At 41.5% G+C, this 21,537-nt stretch overlaps 1 protein-coding gene and 1 pseudogene across 1 annotated transcript; both read right to left on the minus strand.

The window, feature by feature from the left end:
• The window catches only part of LOC141499594 (sodium-dependent serotonin transporter-like), a 38,994-nt pseudogene extending 36,106 nt beyond the window's left edge, over positions 1 to 2,888 (minus strand).
• Positions 2,889 to 8,343: 5,455 nt separating this feature from the next.
• Positions 8,344 to 20,572, minus strand: LOC141498035 (small G protein signaling modulator 1-like). Its single transcript, XM_074200947.1, has 7 exons — positions 20,425 to 20,572; positions 15,139 to 15,301; positions 13,533 to 13,685; positions 12,473 to 12,540; positions 11,908 to 12,053; positions 11,652 to 11,783; positions 8,344 to 8,500 (listed from the first exon to the last, which is right to left on the minus strand). The coding sequence occupies exons 1-7, from the start codon at positions 20,486 to 20,488 to the stop codon at positions 8,372 to 8,374; spliced, it is 855 nt and encodes a 284-aa protein (XP_074057048.1). The 5' UTR covers positions 20,489 to 20,572; the 3' UTR covers positions 8,344 to 8,371.
• Between the last annotated feature and the right edge of the window lie 965 nt (positions 20,573 to 21,537).

A 21,537-nucleotide genomic window follows, 5' to 3' on the forward strand; every position in this document is an offset into this window, starting at 1 on the left:
ATGACAAATATTCTGACTCTCTGGAGCTTAAGCAAAAGAGATGCTGACAATTTTATATTTTTTAAGAAATAAAAATAGCAGCCAACTGACAGTAAAGGATGATATAAATTTGATTTATCTACTCTGTTTTAAAAATAGAATTTTCCCTAGCCCTAGCTAAGTAAGGGACTTTAGTGATCATATAATTGAACTTCTTCATTTTACAGATAGGGAGCCAAGAGAAGTTAAATGATCCATTTAAGTTCACATGGTGGGAGAGAGGGAGCAGTAATTGATTGAGCTATGGTGTGAACACAGGTCCTCTTACTACAAGTTCAAAGTTCTTTCTGCTCTGACACATTGCTTGAAGAAACCTTTCATAGGAGTAAGGGTAGAAACTGCATGGGGGAGAGACTATGACAATGATTCAACATGCACAGGAATTATATCTAGGTGATTTTGTTGTGGCCAGGAACCAGAAAAAAAAAGAATTCTCAGAACCAGATATGTGACTAGAAAGGGACTGACTTCCTTGTTCAAATGTCTGTTCTGTCTGAGACAAAGCAGAGCCCTAAAGATATATTTTTTTTTATTATTTTATGTCAAATTAGAGTAAATGTTCTATTTGCCTATGTGTATATCCTTCTCCTTTCCATTAAGTAATAGAATAATCTGAGGATTTATAAATTTGATCTATAAGTCATGGTACTGCTGAGGTAAGGGACAGAACCCCTCAGTGGAAGCTGGCACTGACCCAAATGATACCACTAAAAAGGAAAAAAAAATGAGAAACGGATGCTGCTTCCCTGTAGTTAGAACAAATGGTACAGCAGATTACTGTTTTTGCTATAAATGTAGCCACGACACACAATTCCAACTGGAGAAGCATTTATGTTAACTGTTCTTTAGCAAGGAAGAATTGGCAAGGAAGTGTGGGGCAGTGAAGAAAATCCTGGTGTGGGAGTTTGAATTCCACCTATATCTTTGTGACTTTGGGCAAATGATCACACTTCTATAAAATGATTAACTTTCTCTTTAAAATAAGGGGATCAAGGGGTGGCTAGGCGGTGCAGTGGATAGAGCACTGGCCCTGTAATCAGGAGCACCTGAGTTCAAATCCAGCCTCAGACACTTCATAATGACCTAGCTGTGTGACCTTGGGCAAGCCACTTCACCCCATTTGCCTTGCAAAAAAAAATAAATAAAATAAGGGTTTCAGTCAACCAGTCAAGAAACATTTATTATACACCCATTATATATGAGGGTTAGAATAGACAATCTCAGATTCCTTCTAGTTCTAAATCTATTCATCTTCCTAGTGTAAAGGTGGGTAAATCACTTCTCTTTCTTTGGTCCTATTTCCTTCTCTGTCAAATGAAAGATTGGACTAGATTTCTAATGTCTCTTTCTAGCTCTAAATGTTGGAGTTCTCCTTCTGTGACTTTGGGAAAGTCATGTCTTTCTGTTCCTCAGGTTCCTCCTTTGTAAAAATTAGATGTTGAACCTGATAACTTCTAAGACCCCAATTTTCAAGGTTTGGATCTTACATTTAGGGCAAGGGGTCATTAGAAAGATAGTCTATTAGATGCTAGAACTTACTGGCCTCCAGCATCCTTTCCCATTCTTAACTTCCTCTCCAAGGATCTTCTGAGATACTGAAGTAGTATCCTATCCTTTAATTGCTAAAATTCTTCTGAACTTTGGAGCTATGATTCTACTAGTTTGGAGTTAAAAGGAAAGGAAACAATATTTTTTGATTCTCACCATTTCAGCATTCAGTTGATCAGTTTTGGTAATTTCTCTGTTTTCACTCTCTCTCTCTCTCTTCCCCATCCTTTCCCCTCTCCTCCTCCTTCTCTCTCTTCCCCCCCTCACTTATTCTGTTATTATCTAACTACTTTCTAAGCTTATTTTGTGATATTCAGTCAGAGGCATGGGGAATGTTGGTACCACGGATAGCTCTCAAAGAAGACTCTCTACTATGACCTTTGTAAGGCTAAAAAGGCCATATTTCAAGAAATCTCTGACAAGCATTCACCAAATATTTGGTTTGTGGAAGAAGTAGGCAATCATGAGAAAAATTCATTTATCGCTTGACTTTCAAATCTTATTAAAAAAACTCTTTTAAACTTGTTTAATGATCAAATCAAATGCGATTATATAGTATCAATAATATTATATGAAATATTATTTGTAAAGCAGTTAGCATAGTATCTGACACATAAAATATCCTTAAAGAATTCTTTCTCTCTTCACCTTTGCTCTAAGTTTTACTCTGTTCTGCTTTGAAAAACTTAGCTGATCTAACAATATTTAGACTTGGGAAAGAGCTCAGGCATCATCAAATCCAACAAAAGAGGAAACAGTGACCCAAAGGGATTAAGTGATTTACCCTAAGTCACATACATATACCCAGAAAGATTTTTCCCAAGATCACATAGCTAATAAGTGGAAGAACCAGGTCCAGAATTCAAATTTCTTGACACCTTCCACAGTCTATTTCCTTGCCATAATGGCAATCTCATTTTCATTTGTTTCAAGGGAAGAGAGTTGGTGAGTTTCTAAACTGAAAGCCAAAGAAAACTTCAGAAAGTGCTGAATGACTCTTTTTGCCTCTTAAGAAAAAGCAAGTTTTTAAGTTGTAAGAAAAGCAAAGGTAGGGGTGCAATGGGGAAAAACAGCTCCAACATTTAAAAAAAAGCACTCAATTTCCTTTAGAAGAAATAAAGAAGGGAAAAAAGAAAGCCTTTCTCCTTACCGCCCCCATTCTGGTAACAGATATAAGGGAATCTCCAGACATTGCCCAAGTCAACAGCAAATCCAATGACTGACAGGAGAAAATCCATTTTCTTGTTCCATTTGTCCCTAGAGTCTGTGGGGGGCTCCCATCTGGGGCTGCTGCTATCCATCAGGACACTTCTCTGGGGAAGCCTTTCAACCCCAGATGAATTTGCCTCTTTCATGCTGACTTGGATTTAAAAACAGACCACCACCATCCAGAAGTCCCACAAATACTCTGATCCTGAAGGAACCAATCTTAAGAAGTTAAAGATTGGGGAAAGAGTTTTTTCTTGGTTCCTGCAGAGTCTCCAGGAGGGAAAGAGATTCATGTAGTGGACTCTCTTCCACCTCTTCATTTGAGTAATGAGAGATGAGTCCCTGGCAGAGGGGAGGCAATGCTTTTTGGAAAGCAGGGGGAAGTGGGGGAGGGAGAAGAGGAGGGGAGGAGAGAGACTGAAGCGCATTGATGGAGCCATTACCCTAATGCTCTTTTTTCAGTCTTGCTGAGAGATAAAGGCAGAATGGTAGGATCCCAGAGTGGATTGGAGATTTTCCTATGGCCTCAATTTCATCCCTGTAAAATTAAATGTGGCTATATGACCTCTAACTTATACATAATTCTTCGAGACAAAGAGTCCTGTCAAGCCGATTCATAGAGGAGATAGGAGGTTTTAGAATCTTCAAGTGGTGTTTTTGTTTGAAGGGAAGGCTGGGACATTAGGAGATCATGGGTGTAGATTGCTATGGCATCACTGACTAAGAGCAGTTTCATAAAGATGATTAATGATGAAAGACTTAACTACTCTGATCATGACAAGAAACAGTTCTAAAGGTCCCCTGATGCAAAATGCTAACCATTTCTAGAGAGAATGGATGAACTCTGAAAACATATTGAAGCGTACATTTAAAAATCTTTATTTTTCTTCTTTTTTGTTCATGTCTTCTTTTGCAACATAGTTAATATGAAAATAGGTTTGAATAACTTCACATGTATAATTGACATCAAATTGCTACTCTCTTCAAGGATGAGGAGGAGCAGGAAGGAGGAAGAGAATATGGAACTCAAATTTTTTTAAAAAAGAATATTAACTTTTTGTATGTAATTGGAAAATGTTTAATAAAATAAGTAAAAATATTAAAAGATAAATAGCGCTGACTCTATAGTCAAAGTACCTGTGATTAAATTTGGTTTTTGATGCTTATTGCCAGTGTGACTTTGGGTACATCATTTAAGCCCCAAGGGTTGTCTCCCTTATGTAATATAAGAGGGTTGAATTAAGTGACCTCAGAGGGTCTTTATCTTTATATACTTATAAAGTAGAGAAGATTTAATTTTATCCTCTATACAAAGACTGACTTTGCCCTAAGGGGGGAAGTATAAGCAAATCCTTATCTTTGGAAGGGAGTTTTAGAAATTAAAACTACCACCACCACCACTACTACTACTACTACCACTATTTCTATTTTACTATTACTTTTGTTAAGTTGACCTTCAGTCATTTGCAGGGCTAACTCCAGTTGTGCTGACCTATATTTTGCACTGGGTTCAGATGGTTATGGAGGAGAAAATAGGACTGGTGACTTGGCACAGCACCCCTCACTCCAATCAGATTCACTTGCAAGTCAAGACATCACCTTCCTGATGTCATGGTCCTGGAAAAACACTCTGGGTAAGTCTTGCTGAAGGACAATCTCCAAGTCATTTCCAGGACCAAGGCTAGGGAAAGGAAAGCCATAACAAGGGTTCTGTCCAGAAGCCAGAGCTGGTGATAACTGGAGGCCAGGGATGCATACTTGCCATTGGGAACTCACCCTCATCTTCACCTGTTCAGGTACTGAGAAATATGAAAAGTAGAACTGGAAAGTGGGAGCTCTTTTAGGAAGGGGTTCACTGAGGGAATAGACACCCAAATGATGTGTGATATGGTGGAAAGCTCTGGAGTCAGAGGACCTGACTTCAAATCCTACCTCTGACACTAGATGCATGAGCTTGAGGGAGTCACCTCTTTAATTCTGTTTTTCCATAGAGCAAATGATAGGGTTGGAATCTAGTCCTCTGAGCTTTCAGTACTAGATCTGGGAGCCTAGGAACTCTCCTATAAAGCAGAGCAGCAGTTAGTCCAGTCTAGCACCTCGGACAGAGTCACGGACACTCCCAAGCACCTCTTATGAAGAGATGGGATAGAGGAAGGGGAGCAGGGGAGGGCTCGTGTGGAATTGCATCTGTGCTTCCCCACCAGCCCACCTGAGTGAGGGCTGAACAGGAGAGACAAACGAAAGAGCAAGGAAAACAGAAAACTAAAATGTAAAACGAGGGTAGATCCCAGATCAGACTTCCCCCTTCAGCATCCCCATGAGCCCAAATGGAAGATTCCATATGTGTTTTATGGATGATCTGGTGAAAGACTGAAAATTTAGAGCTAGAAGGGACCATAGGGCCACTAAAGTCAGTTGTCTCATTTTATAAATCAGGAAACTGTGGACTTGCCCAGGGTCACACAGCTATTAAGTGGCTAATACGGGATTTGAACAAAGGTCTTCCTGAATCAGAGTCCAGTATTCTATATACTACCCCATATGAGTTGGGGAACAAATGAATGGCCCATTCCAGCTTCCTTCTGATCCACATTCTTGAACACCCCAAAAGAATGACAATCAAGGAAGACAATTACTTTACGTCTACCCCCCACTAAGTTTTATGACTACAAAGGCAGCTAGATGGCACAGTAGATAGAAAACTGCAGCCAGGAAGAAATGAGTTCGAATCTGACCTAGATATTTCCTATTTATTTCACCTGTCAAATCACTTAACTCCTATCTGCCTCAGTTTCCTCATCTATAAAATAGGGATAATTATAGTGCTTAGCCTAATATCCAATCTAAAGTTATTATCATTTTTACCATTGTGTTCCCCAAAACTAGGGTCTCAAGAGGATGTGAGGATAAACTAACATTTGTAAGGCACTTTGTAAACCTTAATTACTATGTAAATATTAGTCATCATCATTTGAATATATGATCCCCAAGAAATAGGATGTAGTAGAACAAAATTGGACTAGTCATTGTGTGCCTTTAAATCTCAGTTTCCCCATCTGTAAGATGGGAATAATAATACCTATCAATGAACCAGCAAGCATTTAATAAGGTGTTTTCTATGCAAAGGGATTAGAATACAAAGAAAAAGTGAAATCAGAACCTGTTTTCAAGGAGCTAATATTTTAATGGAGGAGATAAAATGTATGTACTTCCCAGGGTTAGTGCAACGATTACATGAGATAATCTATGCAAATTGCTTAGCAAGTTTTAAAATGCAAAGCAGTTTGAATTAGTGGACGGTGGAGTCAGGAAGACAAGGGTTCAGATCTCCTCTCTATGTATTTCTGGGCAAGTCACTTAATTTCTTGAGGCCCCAGGCAAGTTTCTAAACTCTTACATTTGGGGGGGGATACAACAACGACAACGACAACGACAACAATAATAATAACAGTAATAATCACATCTTTAAGTCAAGTATTCTGCTCATAAAAACTTAATTATGATGGTACTTGCTGCTCACAACAACACTGGGAGGGTAGGTGGTTTTATTATACCCATTTTACAGATGAGAAAACTGAGGCAGACAGCTCAAATGACTTGCTCAGGGTCACTAATCTGCATTAGAAGAAGCTTCTTCAGATCAATGAAATCCTAGGTGCAGAGTATCCTTTCCTCCAAAGAAAACGTTTAAAGAACAATGGTCAGTAGATCCGAGTCCTATTCCTAGCCCTGTCATTAGCATGTTGTGACACTAGGCAACTGACTTCTCTGAACTTCAATTTTCCTCATCTATCAAGGGATCTTTAAATCCTTGTTTCTTAGGTTTTCTCTATCCACCAAATAATAAAAGGAATTATGGCTAGTTCTCTAGATCCCCTACTTTGAAAGGCAGTGTGGTATAATGGACAGGGCAGCGACCTTCAGTAGCATATCATCTAATTTCTCACTGTCTTGTTTTCCTCCCCTGTAAAATGAAAGATTTTGATTCAATGAACTCTCAATTGCCAGCTTCGAATCTATGAGCTTAAGAGGGGTCAGGGAATATCACTCATTAAGGAAGCACCCTGCAACCCCTCCTGAGGATTAGAAAAAGTAGGAGGGGAAGGAGGAAGGGAAGAGAACAACCCCCAAACAGGGCCAATCATAGATGTCACACCGCTTCCCAACACCACCACCACCACTACTCCCTGTCCCCATGGAAACTCCAGAGTCTCTTTGTCCTGGTGCTCAAATTTTCACTGAATAACATCCATTCAAGTGTGGGGGGGGGGGGGTTAGCAACCAGAAAGATGACTGTGGAGGAAGAGAATCCTAATTGTGCCCCCAGAAAGGGTCAGGGAATAAATTACAAATAATAAGAGAATAAGAGAATCAGAGTTGAGGAAGGCCTTAGGACATGGGTCTATAGAATGGAAGTTTCTTGCAGGCAGGAACTGTTTCATTGTTGGTTATGTATATCTCCTCATATCTGTGTATGTGAATGACAGTAAGCACTATAGAATGCTGGAGTTGGAGAAGAGACTTTTAGAATGGAAAATGTCAGAACTGGAAATCGTCCTAGAGATGTGTCATTTTCCACAGGAAAAAATAATAATGACAAAATTAATATGAATAATAATTTATAGGATTTTAAGGTTTAAAATGCTTTTTTTAAATACATCTCATTTCACAGATGAGAAAACTGATACTTTTTGACTTGACCCCAGTAAACAGAAAGTTCCTTATCTGAATAAAATAATGAGATTAGGTTCTTTCCAGTGAGACCTATCAGTTAGTGTTAGAGCAGGGACTAAAAAAGTTCAACCTTGTTTGTGACTAGGTCCTAGCAACCCTACTCAAAAGAGATCTCAGTCAAGACGGACTGTTAGGGGCCACCGATCCTAGTGATGAGGATCTAGGTCAGCTCATTGGAGGTATGTAGGAGGCAGGCTCATGTGAGTCTAGATCCCAGTTGTGAGTTTCTGGATAACAAGGCTCAATCTACCATCTTTTTTTTTTTTTAGGTTTTTGCAAGGCAAATGGGGGTTAAGTGGCTTGCCCAAGGCCACACAGCTAGGTAATAATTATTAAGTGTCTGAGACCGGATTTGAACCCAGGTACTCCTGACTCCAGGGCCGGTGCTTTATCCACTGCGCCACCTAGTCTCCCCTCAATCTACCATCTTCATCTAATTAGGTCCTTGTTATATGCTCTCTGCAGACAATCTCAATTTCTTCATCAGTTAGAGAACAACACAATTTGGTACTTTTTTCCAGAATCAAATTCAGAGAAAATTTCCAGCTGTTGGAAAGATTAAAATAAGCTCATATATTTAGAATGAGAAGAGACCATAGACCTTTGCATTTTACAGAAAAGGAAACTGAGTCTGAGAGCAGTGAAGTGATTTGCCTAGGGTCATCATCTCTAAAGTGTCTAAGATCAGATTAGAATTCAGACCTTCCTGATTCCAGTTTTACCCACTGAGCCACCTAATTGCCTTAGAAGCTAGGTCCACCCTCTCTTTCCATCACTAAAGTCAAGGTCCCTCCCTACACCTCCATTCCCATTAGTTCCCAGGGAGACCACATTGGATCAGTCACCTTTTCTCATAATCCAAGTCTCCCATAGAGCCATTCATCAGCTGGTTGGGGGTCCACTTTAGGGTCATGACATCGGCGGTTTGATGCAGAGACAGGTACCCAGGAACAGCCTCCATGTCATCCCTCTAGGATAGGTGGAGAGAAAGAGGAACTGAAAATATTGAAAATTGAAAATATGATGATGGTGATGATGATGATGATGATGATTGTGGTAGTAGTGGTGACAGCATTTAAGAGTTTTCTAAGACTTTTTCATTTGATCCTAACAGCCCTTAGATAGATGCTATTATATTCCCATTTTTCAAATGGGAAAACTGAGGCTGAGGGAGGTTAATTAACTTGCCTAGGGGGTCACACAGATGATGTCTGAGGCAGGATTCCAATCCAAGTATTCCTGGCTCTATCCACTTTCCCATTAATTAATCATATTTTTAATTTAACATATATGAAGAACTGTCAGAGGTGCTAGGGATATAAAGACAAAGAATGAACTAGAATCCAGTTATTAGATCTTGGCCTCCAGGAGCTTACATTCTATTATGGAAACATTCTGTCTACTCAAATAGTTTTGTTTGGTTTTCAATCTGTGATTTCACTAGTGTCAGGAATTCCAGAGAGGAAATTCTCTATCAATCAGGCAGCACCTCCTAGTCTTAGAGAGTTGCCTGGAAGACAAAGGGAGGTTGGGATTCTTGACCAGGGTCATACATCCAGCATGTATCCAAGAGGAGGCTTGAACTCAGATCCTCCCGGCTTAGAGGTTGATTCTCTACCACTATGTCAAATAGCTAGACCAAGAAAATAGAAAGAATTTGGAAGGTTGGGGGGGGGGGGAGCTCCAGAAAGGCTTCATGTAGGATACAGTGATCTAAGACAGTTCCAAAGGACTCATGATGAAAAATGCTCTCCTCCTCCAAAGAGGGAACTAATGAGCTCTGAGTGAAGGGGGAGGCAGATTTTTTTGCATTTTCTTTATTTTTCTTGGGCTTTGGTGTCTTTTCTTTTATAACATGGTAAACATGGAAATGTTTTGCATGATTTTACATGTAAATCAATGTATTGTTTGTCTTCTTAAAGTGTGGGAATAAGGGAATAATTAAAATTAATACTAAAATTAAGTGAAATTTTGTGGGGAGTGGAGCTTGAATTGAAACTTGAAGACTTACATCAGAGGGTCTAAGAGACAAAGGAGAGAAAGAAATGGGTTATCATTGTAGGCAGCTTGGGGTAGTGCATTGAAATTCACCCTCAGAGCCTTCATTTCTGACAAATATTGGCTGAGTGACTATGAATAAATCATGTCTCAGTGCCCCAAATGATTTTCTCATGACAATTTGCCATTAATTGGTCAGTAATTTGTTCAAATCAGTAGAACGAATGTCCACTCGGAATGTCCTACAGTCATGAAAATTCAGATTCTGCTTAATATTGATTATCTATATAGTGACTTGCCCAGGGTCATTCAGTTTCCTTGCTTTAAGAAGTCTCCAGCCCCTATAAGATCCCATTATGATCATAGGATTATTGAGTTTGAAAGGGTCTTCCATGCTGCTGAGTCCAAGTCTCTCATTTTACAAATGAGGAAACTGAGGCCAAGAGGGATTAAGTGACTTGTCCAAAGGACAAGACTCAAAGGAGAATAAATTTAGAGCTAGTAAAAACCTTACAGGCCATTAAGTTCATAGATAAAGAAACTGAACTCTAGGGAAGTGAGTCTGAGATTGTTCACATTGGAAATGATGCCAGATGATTTCAAATTCAGTGATGTCTTCCTTCTCTCAGTCCCTGGCTATACCAGTGGTAACCAGAACTGATGGTCCCTCACTATCCCCCTCCCTGTCACTGCCAATTTTAGTGAGAAAGACCTAGAAGCAGCCCTCGGGGTTTCCATGGCGATGGTAGCTCTTGACGACAGAGGCCAGGCAATAAGATGAGAGGCTGGTTGTTCGGGAGGCATGTTCCAGGACCCTGCTGCTCCTAAAAGACTAGACACAATGATACAAGCTTCTTCCATAGTCTCCTGCCAGGCCCAGAGAAGGAGCAGAGTCCTGGGGAGTCTTTGGGCAGGAAAGCATGGTTCTTTCCATGGATACAGATGAGGAGGACATAGGACAATGGCCCAAGGGTCTGTGGGCCAGCTGGGAGGAGACAGTTGGTGCTATGCTGTAGAATAATGGAAGAGACACTGGATTGGGGGTTAAAGGGCCTAGGATTACAGAACCCCCAAAGCAGGAAGGGACATAGAAGTATCTGGTTTGACATTCTATATGTCAGTCAGTCACTCAACAAGACATGGCAATGGGAATACAAAGAATGGCCAAAAAAAAATAGTCCCCACTCTCAGAGAACTTATTTTCTCATTGAGGAGACAATGTGTCTAAGTACATATAAGAAACATGTAGAATGGAAGAGAAATAATCTTATACAGGAGAGCAGCTCGGTGGTGCCATAGCGTCCAGAGTAACTGGACTGAAGGCAGGAAGACCCATCTTCCTGAGTTCAAATAGTGTCCGATCCTAGTTGTGCAACCCTAGGTAAGTCATTTAACTCTCTCTGCCTCGGTTTCCTCATCTATAAAATGAGCCAGAGAAAGAAATGGCAAACTATTCCAGTATCTTTGCCCAGAAAACCTCAAATGGGATCACCAGAGTCAGACATGACTGAACAGCAAACTAAAAAAAGGAAATGTTTAATAAAAAACATATTTACAAAAATTAAAAAATAAATCAAATGTAAGATAATATGTTCTAGATATTTTGTTTCATGGAAACCCAAATGGGGGTTTACTAGATGTATGATCCCAGGTAAGTCATTTAACTCTCTCTGTCTCAGTTTCTGCATCTGTAAAATGAGCTGGAGAAAGAATTGACAAACCATTCCAGTATCTTTGCCCAAAAAACCCCAAATGAGCTCACCAAAGAATCAGACATGACTGAACAACAAAACAAAAAAAAAGGAAATATTTAATAAAAACTTGTTTTTAAAAATTAAAAAATAATTAAATGTCAGATAATATATTCTAAAGATTTTGTTTCATGGAACCCCAAATGGGGGTTACTAGAGAAATGATCTCAGGTCAATCATTTAATCTCTATCTGTGCCCCAGTTTCTTCAGGAACAAAGTGGGAGAGTTGGGATTGATGATTTTCTAAAGTTCCTTCAAACAAACAGAGATCAGACAAATGAATGAACTTATAGGACATCAAAGTTGGATGGCTTGCCTCAAGACAAGACGAATGAGTCCCCACTAGACCCAGAGCTCAATCTAGCACTCACCGGTTGGACCAGGACATTGTTCTTGCCATAGAGGAGAGTGGCCCGAGAGTTCTGATGCAGGGACTCCACGTAGTCCCGGGCAGAGAGGGAGGGTCGGTCATCCATGCTGCCGCTGGAATGGCGTTTCTGGATCTGGGAATATATGGGCAGAAGGATGGGATAGAAAGGGTTTCAAGGGATATTCTGAGCTCAAAGTTCCATTTCCCTTGACTTTTCCTCCTCCCATTCTCCTGAACCGGATACCCAAGTCACTCACACAAAGTGCCGGACGCTTGGTGGGAGAGTCCTGGCGGAGGTGAGAGCTGTGGATCCGGTGGCGTTGGACCAGCTCATCGGCTGAAGGGTCTGTCCAGAAATGATCTGCTGTCTTCATTTTGGTGTACTCCAGTGCACAGGGGCCAACTGGGAGCAGAGTGAACCATCAGAACCCAAACAGCCAGACCAGGGCCTAGCTCTCTCAAACCTACTACCCAGAATCTGATAGAGCAGAAGCTCCTTGAGGACAGGCATCGCCTTAATTGTGTCTCTGCATGCCCAGTGTTTAGCACAGAGAGTCTGGTCAGTATTTGTTAAATTAGATAAGCACTTATTGTGTCTAGAAGGAGCCAAATTCACAAGTAAATAGGCCTGGTCTCCAAAGAGCTTACATTCTCCTGGAGAATACAATATTGGTCAGGTACAGAAACACAAAATAAAATACATATTAATAAATGGGAGTGGAGGATGAGGAGAGAGACAATCCGGAAAAGCTTCAAGTAGGCACAGCTGGCCTTTGAAAGAATTAGAGACTCTAAGGGAATGGAGAGAGAGGGGGGACTTACCTAGCAAAGAAGCAAGGATGGGGCCATCAACGGGGTCCATCAAGAGAGCTTCCTTCTCATAGTACTTACTAACAGAAAAATTAAAGAGACATGAGTTTGAATGACTCTCAGCAGAAGGAACAAATCCACAGAACCCAAAGCATTGCTGTGGTCATGGCAGTGCACATCTGGGGCGCTTTACAGTTTATAAGTTTTTAATGTATATTATCTCATCTGAGTCTCACAAAATTAACCCCAGCTATGCAAAGAGCAAAATAAAACAGATTTTGCCCTCCAGCAGTGGACAAACCCTGAAATACAACTCTGAGGAAATGGTTATTTGGTAGCTGTGCTCTTGATGTGGAAGTAGCAACTGCAGAAATAATAATATATGATATATTGAATTGACTCCCTAATATTTTAAAGGAATGAGTTAAAATTTAAGAAGAATAACAGATGGGAAGGGATATTGGACGTGGCATTCAAGGCTTTCTTACAATCTGGCTGCAGGGTCCTCTTTCAAGTGTCTTTCCTACTATGCATTCTCTGTATCAGTCAAACATCACCTCCTCCCTCTATACCTTTGTAGTGGTTATTCCTCATGTCTAGCACATTCCCCTTTCTCACCTCTAATTTTCAGAATCCTTAGAATGGGAAGACCACCATTTTAGAGACCACCAGTCCAAACCCCATTTTACAGAGATAGAACTGATTTGCCTAAAGTCATAGACACCAAAGACAATTTTTAAACCATAGCCTCCAACTCCAAAGTCAAGGATCTCTTCACTGACCTCAGCTGGGAATTCTCTGATTCCAAGCCCTGAGTTTCCCTAAAACAAGTCAGCTGAACAAGGATCTCTCCTTGGCCCCTCTCACTCCTTACCACCTTGCATTCTCTTCTGCCCTCCAAGAGAATGTAAGCTTCTCGAGGGCAGGGTCTTTGGGCTCCCAATGTCTAGCTCTAGTGACTCATAGATGTGGATTATGAATGTTTGTTGAGTTCAAAGTGGGTCCATTTTAGGGAATAGCCACTGGGGGAAGCAGACCTCTCCTCCCTCCCTTCCCTATGCCCCAAGCTCACCTGCTGTTCTCTACCAGGTAATGCACAATTTTATCCAAGACCTTTTCGAACAGGGCTGTACGGATCCACAAGTGCTTGAGGGCCTGGGGGGACAGGTTGGGCAGCTTGGGTAGCTTCCGAACGTTTTCCTGGAGACCCTGGAGCTGGTTCCGCCTTTGGTGACAGGATCAGAGAGATTTGAGCGCTGGTCTAGAAAATCTCCCCACACCAGGGCCCCAGCCTGCCATGAGATAGCCCTCCCCACAGTCCCAGACTCCACGACAGTCAACTCAAGGTGATCCGAGCAAACTGGATTTAGAATTGGAAGACCCCTTTGAAAGCTATCATGCCCAACTCTCCCGTTTTTACAGATAAAGAAACTAAGGCACAGATACAGGTTAAGTGAGTGGTCTGGGGTCACACATCTAGCAAATATCAAGGTTGGATCTGAATCTAGGTCTTCTTGATTTAAAGTCTCTTACCCTACCCTCTGCCAAAAGACACTTTGTGCAATGCAGAGTGTTGAGCCTGGAGTTAGAAAGACATGAGTTCAAATCTGACCCTAATCATTGTGTGACCCTAGGAAAGCCCCTTAATCCTTGTCTACTTCATCTGCAAAATGTAGACAATAAAGGATCTCCCTTGCTGGATTGCAAAGCATTTGATACATTTACTGGTATACAACAGGCATTATATAAATGCTTATTCCCTTCCCTTTCCCATGTTATGTCTTAAGAAGGTAACCAGGGCATAAAAAGGTTTGGGGGACATGGGAAGAACACCCAGATACAAATTTGGTAAGGTGAAGTCTGAAATTCTTTCCCAACAGAGGCAGAGAACCCTTTCTCAATGAAAACTGAGAGAGCAACAAGCTTTACATGCAAGCACCCCCTGGGAATGAAAAAGCAGGGACTCTTTCAGATTAAGGTGTGAATAACATCTCTAAGAAGAGAGAAGAGGAAGAGAGCTATTATGTCAGACTGTAAAGCTCTATAAACTCAGGGACCTTGTCTTTTAATTTTTTATTTCATTTTATTTTTAATAAATATTTATTTTCTCTTCTTCCCCTTCTCCCTTTACCAAGTAGTGGGGAAGGGGAGGCAGGATGAAAACAAAGTCTGAAATAAATGTGTAGTCAAGCAAAACAAATTCTTACAGTGACTTGTCAAGGATCGTGCCTTATGTGACATTTCTAACTTCCACTGCATGGAACCAGTGGATGATTAATTAATGATGTCTGTTATTAATGATGCTTGTTAAATGAAAGAAAAGACCATCTTCACTGTTATCCTTCCCTTACCATGCCTTGCCCTGCTAAGGCGAGGAACTTTAGAGAAGAAGAAAAGCCAACTTCTTTGGGAAGAATTCCTTTCATCAAAGCTATGCCCAGTTCCCTTTGCCTTGACTTTTTCTTTTTTAGGTTTTTGCAAAACAATGGGTTAAGTGACTAGCCCAAGGTCACACAGCTAGATAATTATTAAGTGTCTGAGGCCAAATTTGTCTATTCAGGTCCTCCTGACTCCAGGGCCAGTGCTCTTATCCACTGCACCACCTAGCTGCCCCCTCCCTTTGACTTTGACCTTAGGAAATGTTGGGATGGGAGAGTATCAAGTCCACTCTCACTCACGCATTCTCGATCAGCTGCTCCAGGTCCTGGACCTTCCGGGACAACTCTTCTGCAGGGGCAAAGCTCTTCCCCACCTTCATGAACAGAGCCGCGATCTTATTGCTCCGTAGGAAACCCGCTGCCCGGCGCCTCAGACCATGGAGCACACAGGCCTCCACAGCCGCTGTGGGGGAGACAGTCATGGGTTTGGGGATTGAGACCTGGAATGAACCCTTGAAGCCCACTAGCCTAACCCTCTCATTTTACAAAGAAGGAAACTGAGATTCAGAGTGGTTAAAGTTAAGTCCATGTCATATGAGCATCATTTGAAGAATTGGGGATATTTAACCTAAAAAGAGAAAATCTGGGGCACAGTGGAACTATCTTCAGGTATCGGAAGGTTTTCATATGGAAGAGACATTGAGCTTGTTTTGTTTGGATCCTGGGGGAGAACCAGAACAGTGAATGGAAGTTTCAAAGACATAGACTGAAGATAGCAGTAGGAAAAAAAAAGTCCTCCCTCTGACAACCATCCCAAAGGGGGTTGGGTCACCCGAAGAGGTCACAGGCTTTCCCTCCCTGGCTATCTTAAGCAGAGGCCACACACCATTTGACTAGCACATTTTGAATTTGACAAGATGGTCACCAAGGTCCCTTCTAGCTCTCAAATTCTGTGTTTTAGAGAAAGTCATTTCCCCATTTTGGGACTCAGTATTCTGATCTATAAAATGGGGTCAGAGGATCAGATCCAGCACTGAAAGACATCAACTGGAGACCAGTCCCCCGGAGGTAGATGGGACCTCAAAGCCATCTAGTCTGGTCCTTAGAAGAGAATCAGATGATGTGGGCACAGCTTGTTCAGTCTTAGCTTAAACACTTCAACCGAGGAAAAACTTCCCACCTCTCAAGGGAGCCCATCTCACATTGGGAATACAAGGCTTCATGCCCCAGTCATCTAGCTATAAAGATCTCAGTCATTCAGGTAGCTTCTGGTGGGAAAGTGACCACTCAATAAAGCCTTTCTCTCTTCTTCCACCAGATCTGGGTCTGGGGCATGTCACCAGAAAGCACAAAGGTGTTCTGGATTTGGAGGCAGAGAACCTAGGTTTGAATACCAGCCCTCCCACTTAATTACAGAGTGACTCTGGATAAGTTATTTTCTCTTCTATAAGCCTCAGTTTCCTTATCGGTAAAATGTGGAGATTGGACTAGACTTTATTAGTAACAGATATCATTAATTAATCATCCACTGGTTCCATGCAGTAGAAGTTAGAAAGGTCACCTAAGGCAGGTTCCTGCTCTAGATTTGGGGTTCGAAAATGCCCTTGTATGCTTTGAAATTCAAAAACCCTAATCTTGGATAGTAGCCATTGCTACAGAGGCCACAACTCAATGTCCACCCTTTCTCTGTTATTCAGTGCTACTGTCCAGAGTTTTCTATCTTTTCTCTATTGCTCTGCCTGGCACAGTGCTGGGGACAGGTGGATAGGTGGGTTAACCTTCCCTGCCAGGCTGGCAGGCTTCCACCTCTGAGGTTGGGGATTAGGGGAGAGTGAATTATTAACACTATTTTCTGAAGCCTTGGCAAGGTGTCTGCAAGAGCGTGTCAGCTTTCTCCCTGGAGTCCATTATATGTTCAGGGTCCCATGGACAGGGAAGCAAGCCAGGACTCCATCCAGAATATCCACAAACACCTCCCTTTGCAGAGAATGGACACAGCCATCAGCTCATTCCACCTTCACAATCAGCTCAGAAGGGGAGTCAGGGGAGGGATTATCACCTCCATTTAACAGATTGAAAAACTGAGGTCCAAGAGGTAAAGTCCAAAGTCATGGAACAAATTAATAGTAGAGACAGGGAAGTAAAATGGAAACATGGAAGGGAAGGGAGATCACAAAGCTCTGGGGGATGCCTATCTGTCAGGCAGGAGTCCTCAGATAAGTAAATATTAAATCTATTGAAAGTCAGTGCTGGGTAATTTTGAGAGGGGTGGGGGGCATCAGGAAAGGTATCATCTAAAATGAAGGAATCCAGGGGTTCCAAAAAGTGGAAAAAAGGAGAGAAAATATTCAGATAGAGGTGAAAGCCTCTATAAAGGTCCAGAGACATAGCTAATAGATCTACTAAATTCAGATGACAGGGCCTAAAAAGGAGGCAAGGAAAGCCTCTAGCACCTCTGGGTGTGTGTGTGTGGGGGGGCTCACTCTCAGAATCCCCTCCTCCTCTTCCAAGCAAATCCTTCCTTCCATCCACTCCCCACAATGCCCTCCACCCCTGCTGCCCCATAAAATCCAAATGCTATGAAGCTGCCAGGACTGAGCAATTCTCAGGTTAAATGGTAACAGCCCATCTGCTTGGCTTTTCCCATTAATAAACTAAGTCTGGTGCCCCTGGGCCTCTGGCTGGTCATTGATGGGTAATTTGAGAGCAGAGGCCTCCTGCTTTATTCCTCTAAGAACATTACAAGCTACTGCTTGGCTCTGGTCTGCAAAAGGCTGCCAGGGATAGAGGAAGACCTGGGGATTCATGGCCAGGCCCCAGGGAGAGCAGCTGCCAGGCTCTTTCCTCATTCTGCTTTTCTGGGGGTGAGATTTTATATTGTATAGAGAAGTAGCCATGTCCCTACATAGTCAGATGCTGTGGTTTTCAAATCTTCATCAATCACTAAAGTTGCTTGCCTGGATATTACATATGGACATATGTTCAATATATGTTAGAGTAACTATGTGTGCATTTATACACATTTCTGTATCAGAGAGAAGAGGAGCAAAAGAGAGAGAGTTTTGGGAGAGAAGGAAAAGAGAAGGGGGTAAGAGTTGGAGAGAGAGAAACAGAGAAGACAAAGAAAGAGGAGAGGCAGACAGATTTGGAGAGAGAGGCATGAGAAAGATGGAGAAAGAGAAATGGAGAAGAGAAGAGAGAAGATAGAGAAATGAAGAGAGGAGAGAGGTCAGAGGGAAGAAAAATGAAAGAAAGATGGAGAGAAAGAGAGAAGAGAGAGAAAGGAGAGATGGAGGGAGAAAGGTAAAAGAGAACTAGAGAGAGAGATGGAAAAGAAAGAGAAGAAAAGAAAAGAAAAAGAAAAGAGAGAGGGAGAGGGGAAGAGACAGAGACAGAGACAGAGACAGAGACAAAAAGAACTACAGAATCCACTAGAACAGGGACTCTACTGACTACATGGATTTATTAACTTTCTGAAATCAGGAACTGCCCAGCTTAGTCTCTACTAGAAACAAAGGTGACCAGCCATCTAATTGGTCAGCATAAAATCAGAGACGGGGGCGAGATGGTCCTGGGGTCCAGTTTAGCTCTAACATCTAAGAATCAAGACTTCTCACATTGGAGAACAAACTCAGATTCAATGACTCAAATGCAAACTGAGCACTCTATCCACTCCAGTGCACTGCGTTGTGAAGGAAGGCCAAGGGAAGCAACCATGAGAGGACCCTCTCTCCCTTTCATCTGAAGGCTAACACTATCCCATCAGAGTTTTACTGGTTTTGAACTTTAGGGTCACCAGTTTCAGCCAAACAGTTCCATTCCTCTAGAAAGAAAGAGGAGAAAGCATATTTTCAATATCTCCTCTGGCCTCCCTGCCTCCTTCCCAAGCCGTTTATCCTTGGCTCTCTCAGCCCCTGCAGGAGGCCCACAGACTCCTCTAGTAATGGTGCAAATAACAGGGCTACTTCAATGTATGAAGCAAATTCACAATTCACTGGTAGCATTTAATAAGGATGGGATGGGACCAGTGGTGTGTCATCCTAAATAGTTCCTGGCTGTCCATCCACTAGGGAACCTCTACCAGGTGAGATTTGGGAGATGAAGGAAAGCAAGTCAGTTCTATCCCAATGGACAAAAGGGGCCTCAAAAGACCCTGGTTTTTAAGTGACAGCAATTCACAGTGATCTGATAGAATCAGACTCTCAGAATTGGAAGTGACTTCAGTGAACTCCTAGTCTATACTACCACTGCTGCTGCTGCTACTACTACTACTACTACTACTACTACTACTACTACTACTATTACTACTACCACCACCACCACCACTACTACAACTACTACTGCTACTACTACCACCACCACCACCACCACCACCACCACCACCACCACCGCTGTTGCTGCTGCTAACTAGCATCACAAATTAGCACTTTAAGGCTTGTGAAGCACTTTCTAAATATAATCTCATTTAATTCTCACAACACCCTGAGAGGTAGATACTTTTATTATCCCTATTTTACAGATGAGGAAACTGTGGTGAAGTGACTTGTACAGGGTCATATAGGTAATATGTATCTGTGGCCAGATCTGAACTCAGGCTTCCTGATTCCAGATTCAATGCTTTGATCACTGTGTCATCAGTTGTCTCTTTTCTATGATTTCCATTAAAAGATCAAGAATTTTTTAGATGAGTTTTCTCACTGCTACTCTCTCATCTTATACCTGTAAAAATTTTTTTTAATATTTTTCACAATTTCATCTAAAAACAATTTTAACATTTGTGGGGTCTTTTGAGTTTCAAATTCTTCTTTCTCTTTCCTCATTCCTACCTGAGATTATAAATAATTAGATATAGGTTCCTCATTGCAATCATGCAAAACATATTTCTATATTAATCATGTTATGAAAGAAAACACAGAACAAAAAATGTCAAAAGTAAAAATTATATTCTTTGATCTGCATTACACTCCCTCAGTTCTCTCTAGAGGTGGATAGCATTTTTCATTATGAGTCCTTTGGAAGTTTCTTGGATTATCTATCTTGCTCAGAGTAGCTACATCATTCATAGTGAACCCGGTACCAGGTATTGCTGCTAATGTCGGAACCTGCCAAATTGATTTTTTGACTCTTAAGTGTAAGACTTTACAATGATCCCTATCCCATTTCATCTTCTTCAACCTAAGTCAACATTGTGGCCTGTTGAGATTTTTCTGAACCTTGACCATTATCCATTGGACTAAACATCCCCCTTAGTTTTGTGTCATCTGCAAATTGGCTACATTTGGTGGCATGCGCCATCTCTGCTTCTATCTAAATCACTGATAAAGATGTGAAACAATATTTTTATTTTTCTCACAATACTCCTATGGCTAGGTACTTCCATTCCATTTTTACAAAAAAGGAAACCAAGGCACAGACACATGCCCACAGTGATAAGGGGCAAGAGCTAGGATTCAAAGCCTCCAAGTTCAGTGATGTCTCCATTATATTTCTCAAAGTTGTCACTTTAAGGTTTTGAGTGAACAGAGAGAGAGCATTTTCCAGTGGCCAAGATGAGTCCCTTTTGTAAGGGGCAGTCACTAGACTCACCACAGAATGAGATGATGTGGCTGCTGTCTTCATGGACAAACTTCCGGGTTACAGCCTCTTCCATGATCTGTTTTACCTGTTGGACAAAAGGAGTAGGGGAGAGAACAAGAGTTTATTAAGTGCCTCCTATGAGGCACAGTTGCTTTATAAATATCTCATTTGACCTTCACAATAATCCTGAGAGGGAGGTACTATTATGATTCCCATTTCATAGTTGAGTAAACTGAGGCAGGGAGGGACTTGTTCAGGAACATACAGCCAAAAAAGCATCTGAGGCTAGATTTGAATCCAAGTTTTCCTGATATCAAATCCAACACTCTGACCACTCTCCCACCTGGCTCTTTAAAGGGATATGGAATAGAAATTAGCAAGACTCATCCACAGGGTCCTTTCTAAGACTCAGAATGAACATTATGCTGAGGATAAAAATGATTCATTTGTCCCAATAGACTTGGGCAAAATGGAAGGAGAAGAGGGAACAGGATGGTCACCTATGGGTTACCCTAAACTCCCAGGAAATTGAAATAAGTCAACAAACTTCAGGAAAAAAAAATCCATCACTGATGATTATCCAAGGCTTTAATGTTTCATCCTTTAAGTCCAGTATCTCAATTGATCCTCAAGTCTGTAGTAGGGATGGTAGATCTCATTCTGCAAATAAGGAAGCTGAGGCAATCAATGAAGAAGTGACTCACCCAGAGTGACACAGCTAATAAGTAACAGAGGTAAAAGTTCTGCATTCAGGTCTTCCTGGATACAAGATTCAATGGGAGAAGGGAAAATATAAAGTGAGAGGACTGTAGTTCAAATTGTCCTTGTGGCACTTAGTATCCATGAAACCTTAGGTCAAAGACTTGGTATTACTTGGAGAGTTATTTAACATCTCCAGGTCTCAGTTTCTTCATCTGAAAAATGACAGATCTCCAAGGTCCCTTCCAGCTTCTGACTCGTGATCATTTGTTATGCAATGCTTGAGCCAAGATTCCCAGAACATACAATTGAAAGATAAGAGCTGGACAAGGTGGGGGCCAAGGTCAAGCTGACCCAGAAGGCTAAAATAAAGGAGAATCCTAATACCCCAAATTTTCCTAGCTTAGGAAGGTTTACAACATA

The sequence above is a fragment of the Macrotis lagotis genome, chromosome X (assembly GCF_037893015.1).
Source record: "Macrotis lagotis isolate mMagLag1 chromosome X, bilby.v1.9.chrom.fasta, whole genome shotgun sequence".
Classification (NCBI taxonomy): Eukaryota; Metazoa; Chordata; class Mammalia; order Peramelemorphia; family Peramelidae; genus Macrotis; species Macrotis lagotis.

Coding starts and splice junctions, on each gene's coding strand:
- LOC141498035 (XM_074200947.1), bottom strand. CDS start 20,488: ATGGAAGAGGCTGTAACCCGGAAGTTTGTCCATGAAGACAGCAGCCAC. Junction 12,541..13,532: donor TACCTGGTAGAGAACAGCAG/GTGAGCTTGGGG, acceptor TTTTTCTGTTAG/TAAGTACTATGAGAAGGAAG. Junction 8,501..11,651: donor ACAATGTCCTGGTCCAACCG/GTGAGTGCTAGA, acceptor CACCTATCCTAG/AGGGATGACATGGAGGCTGT.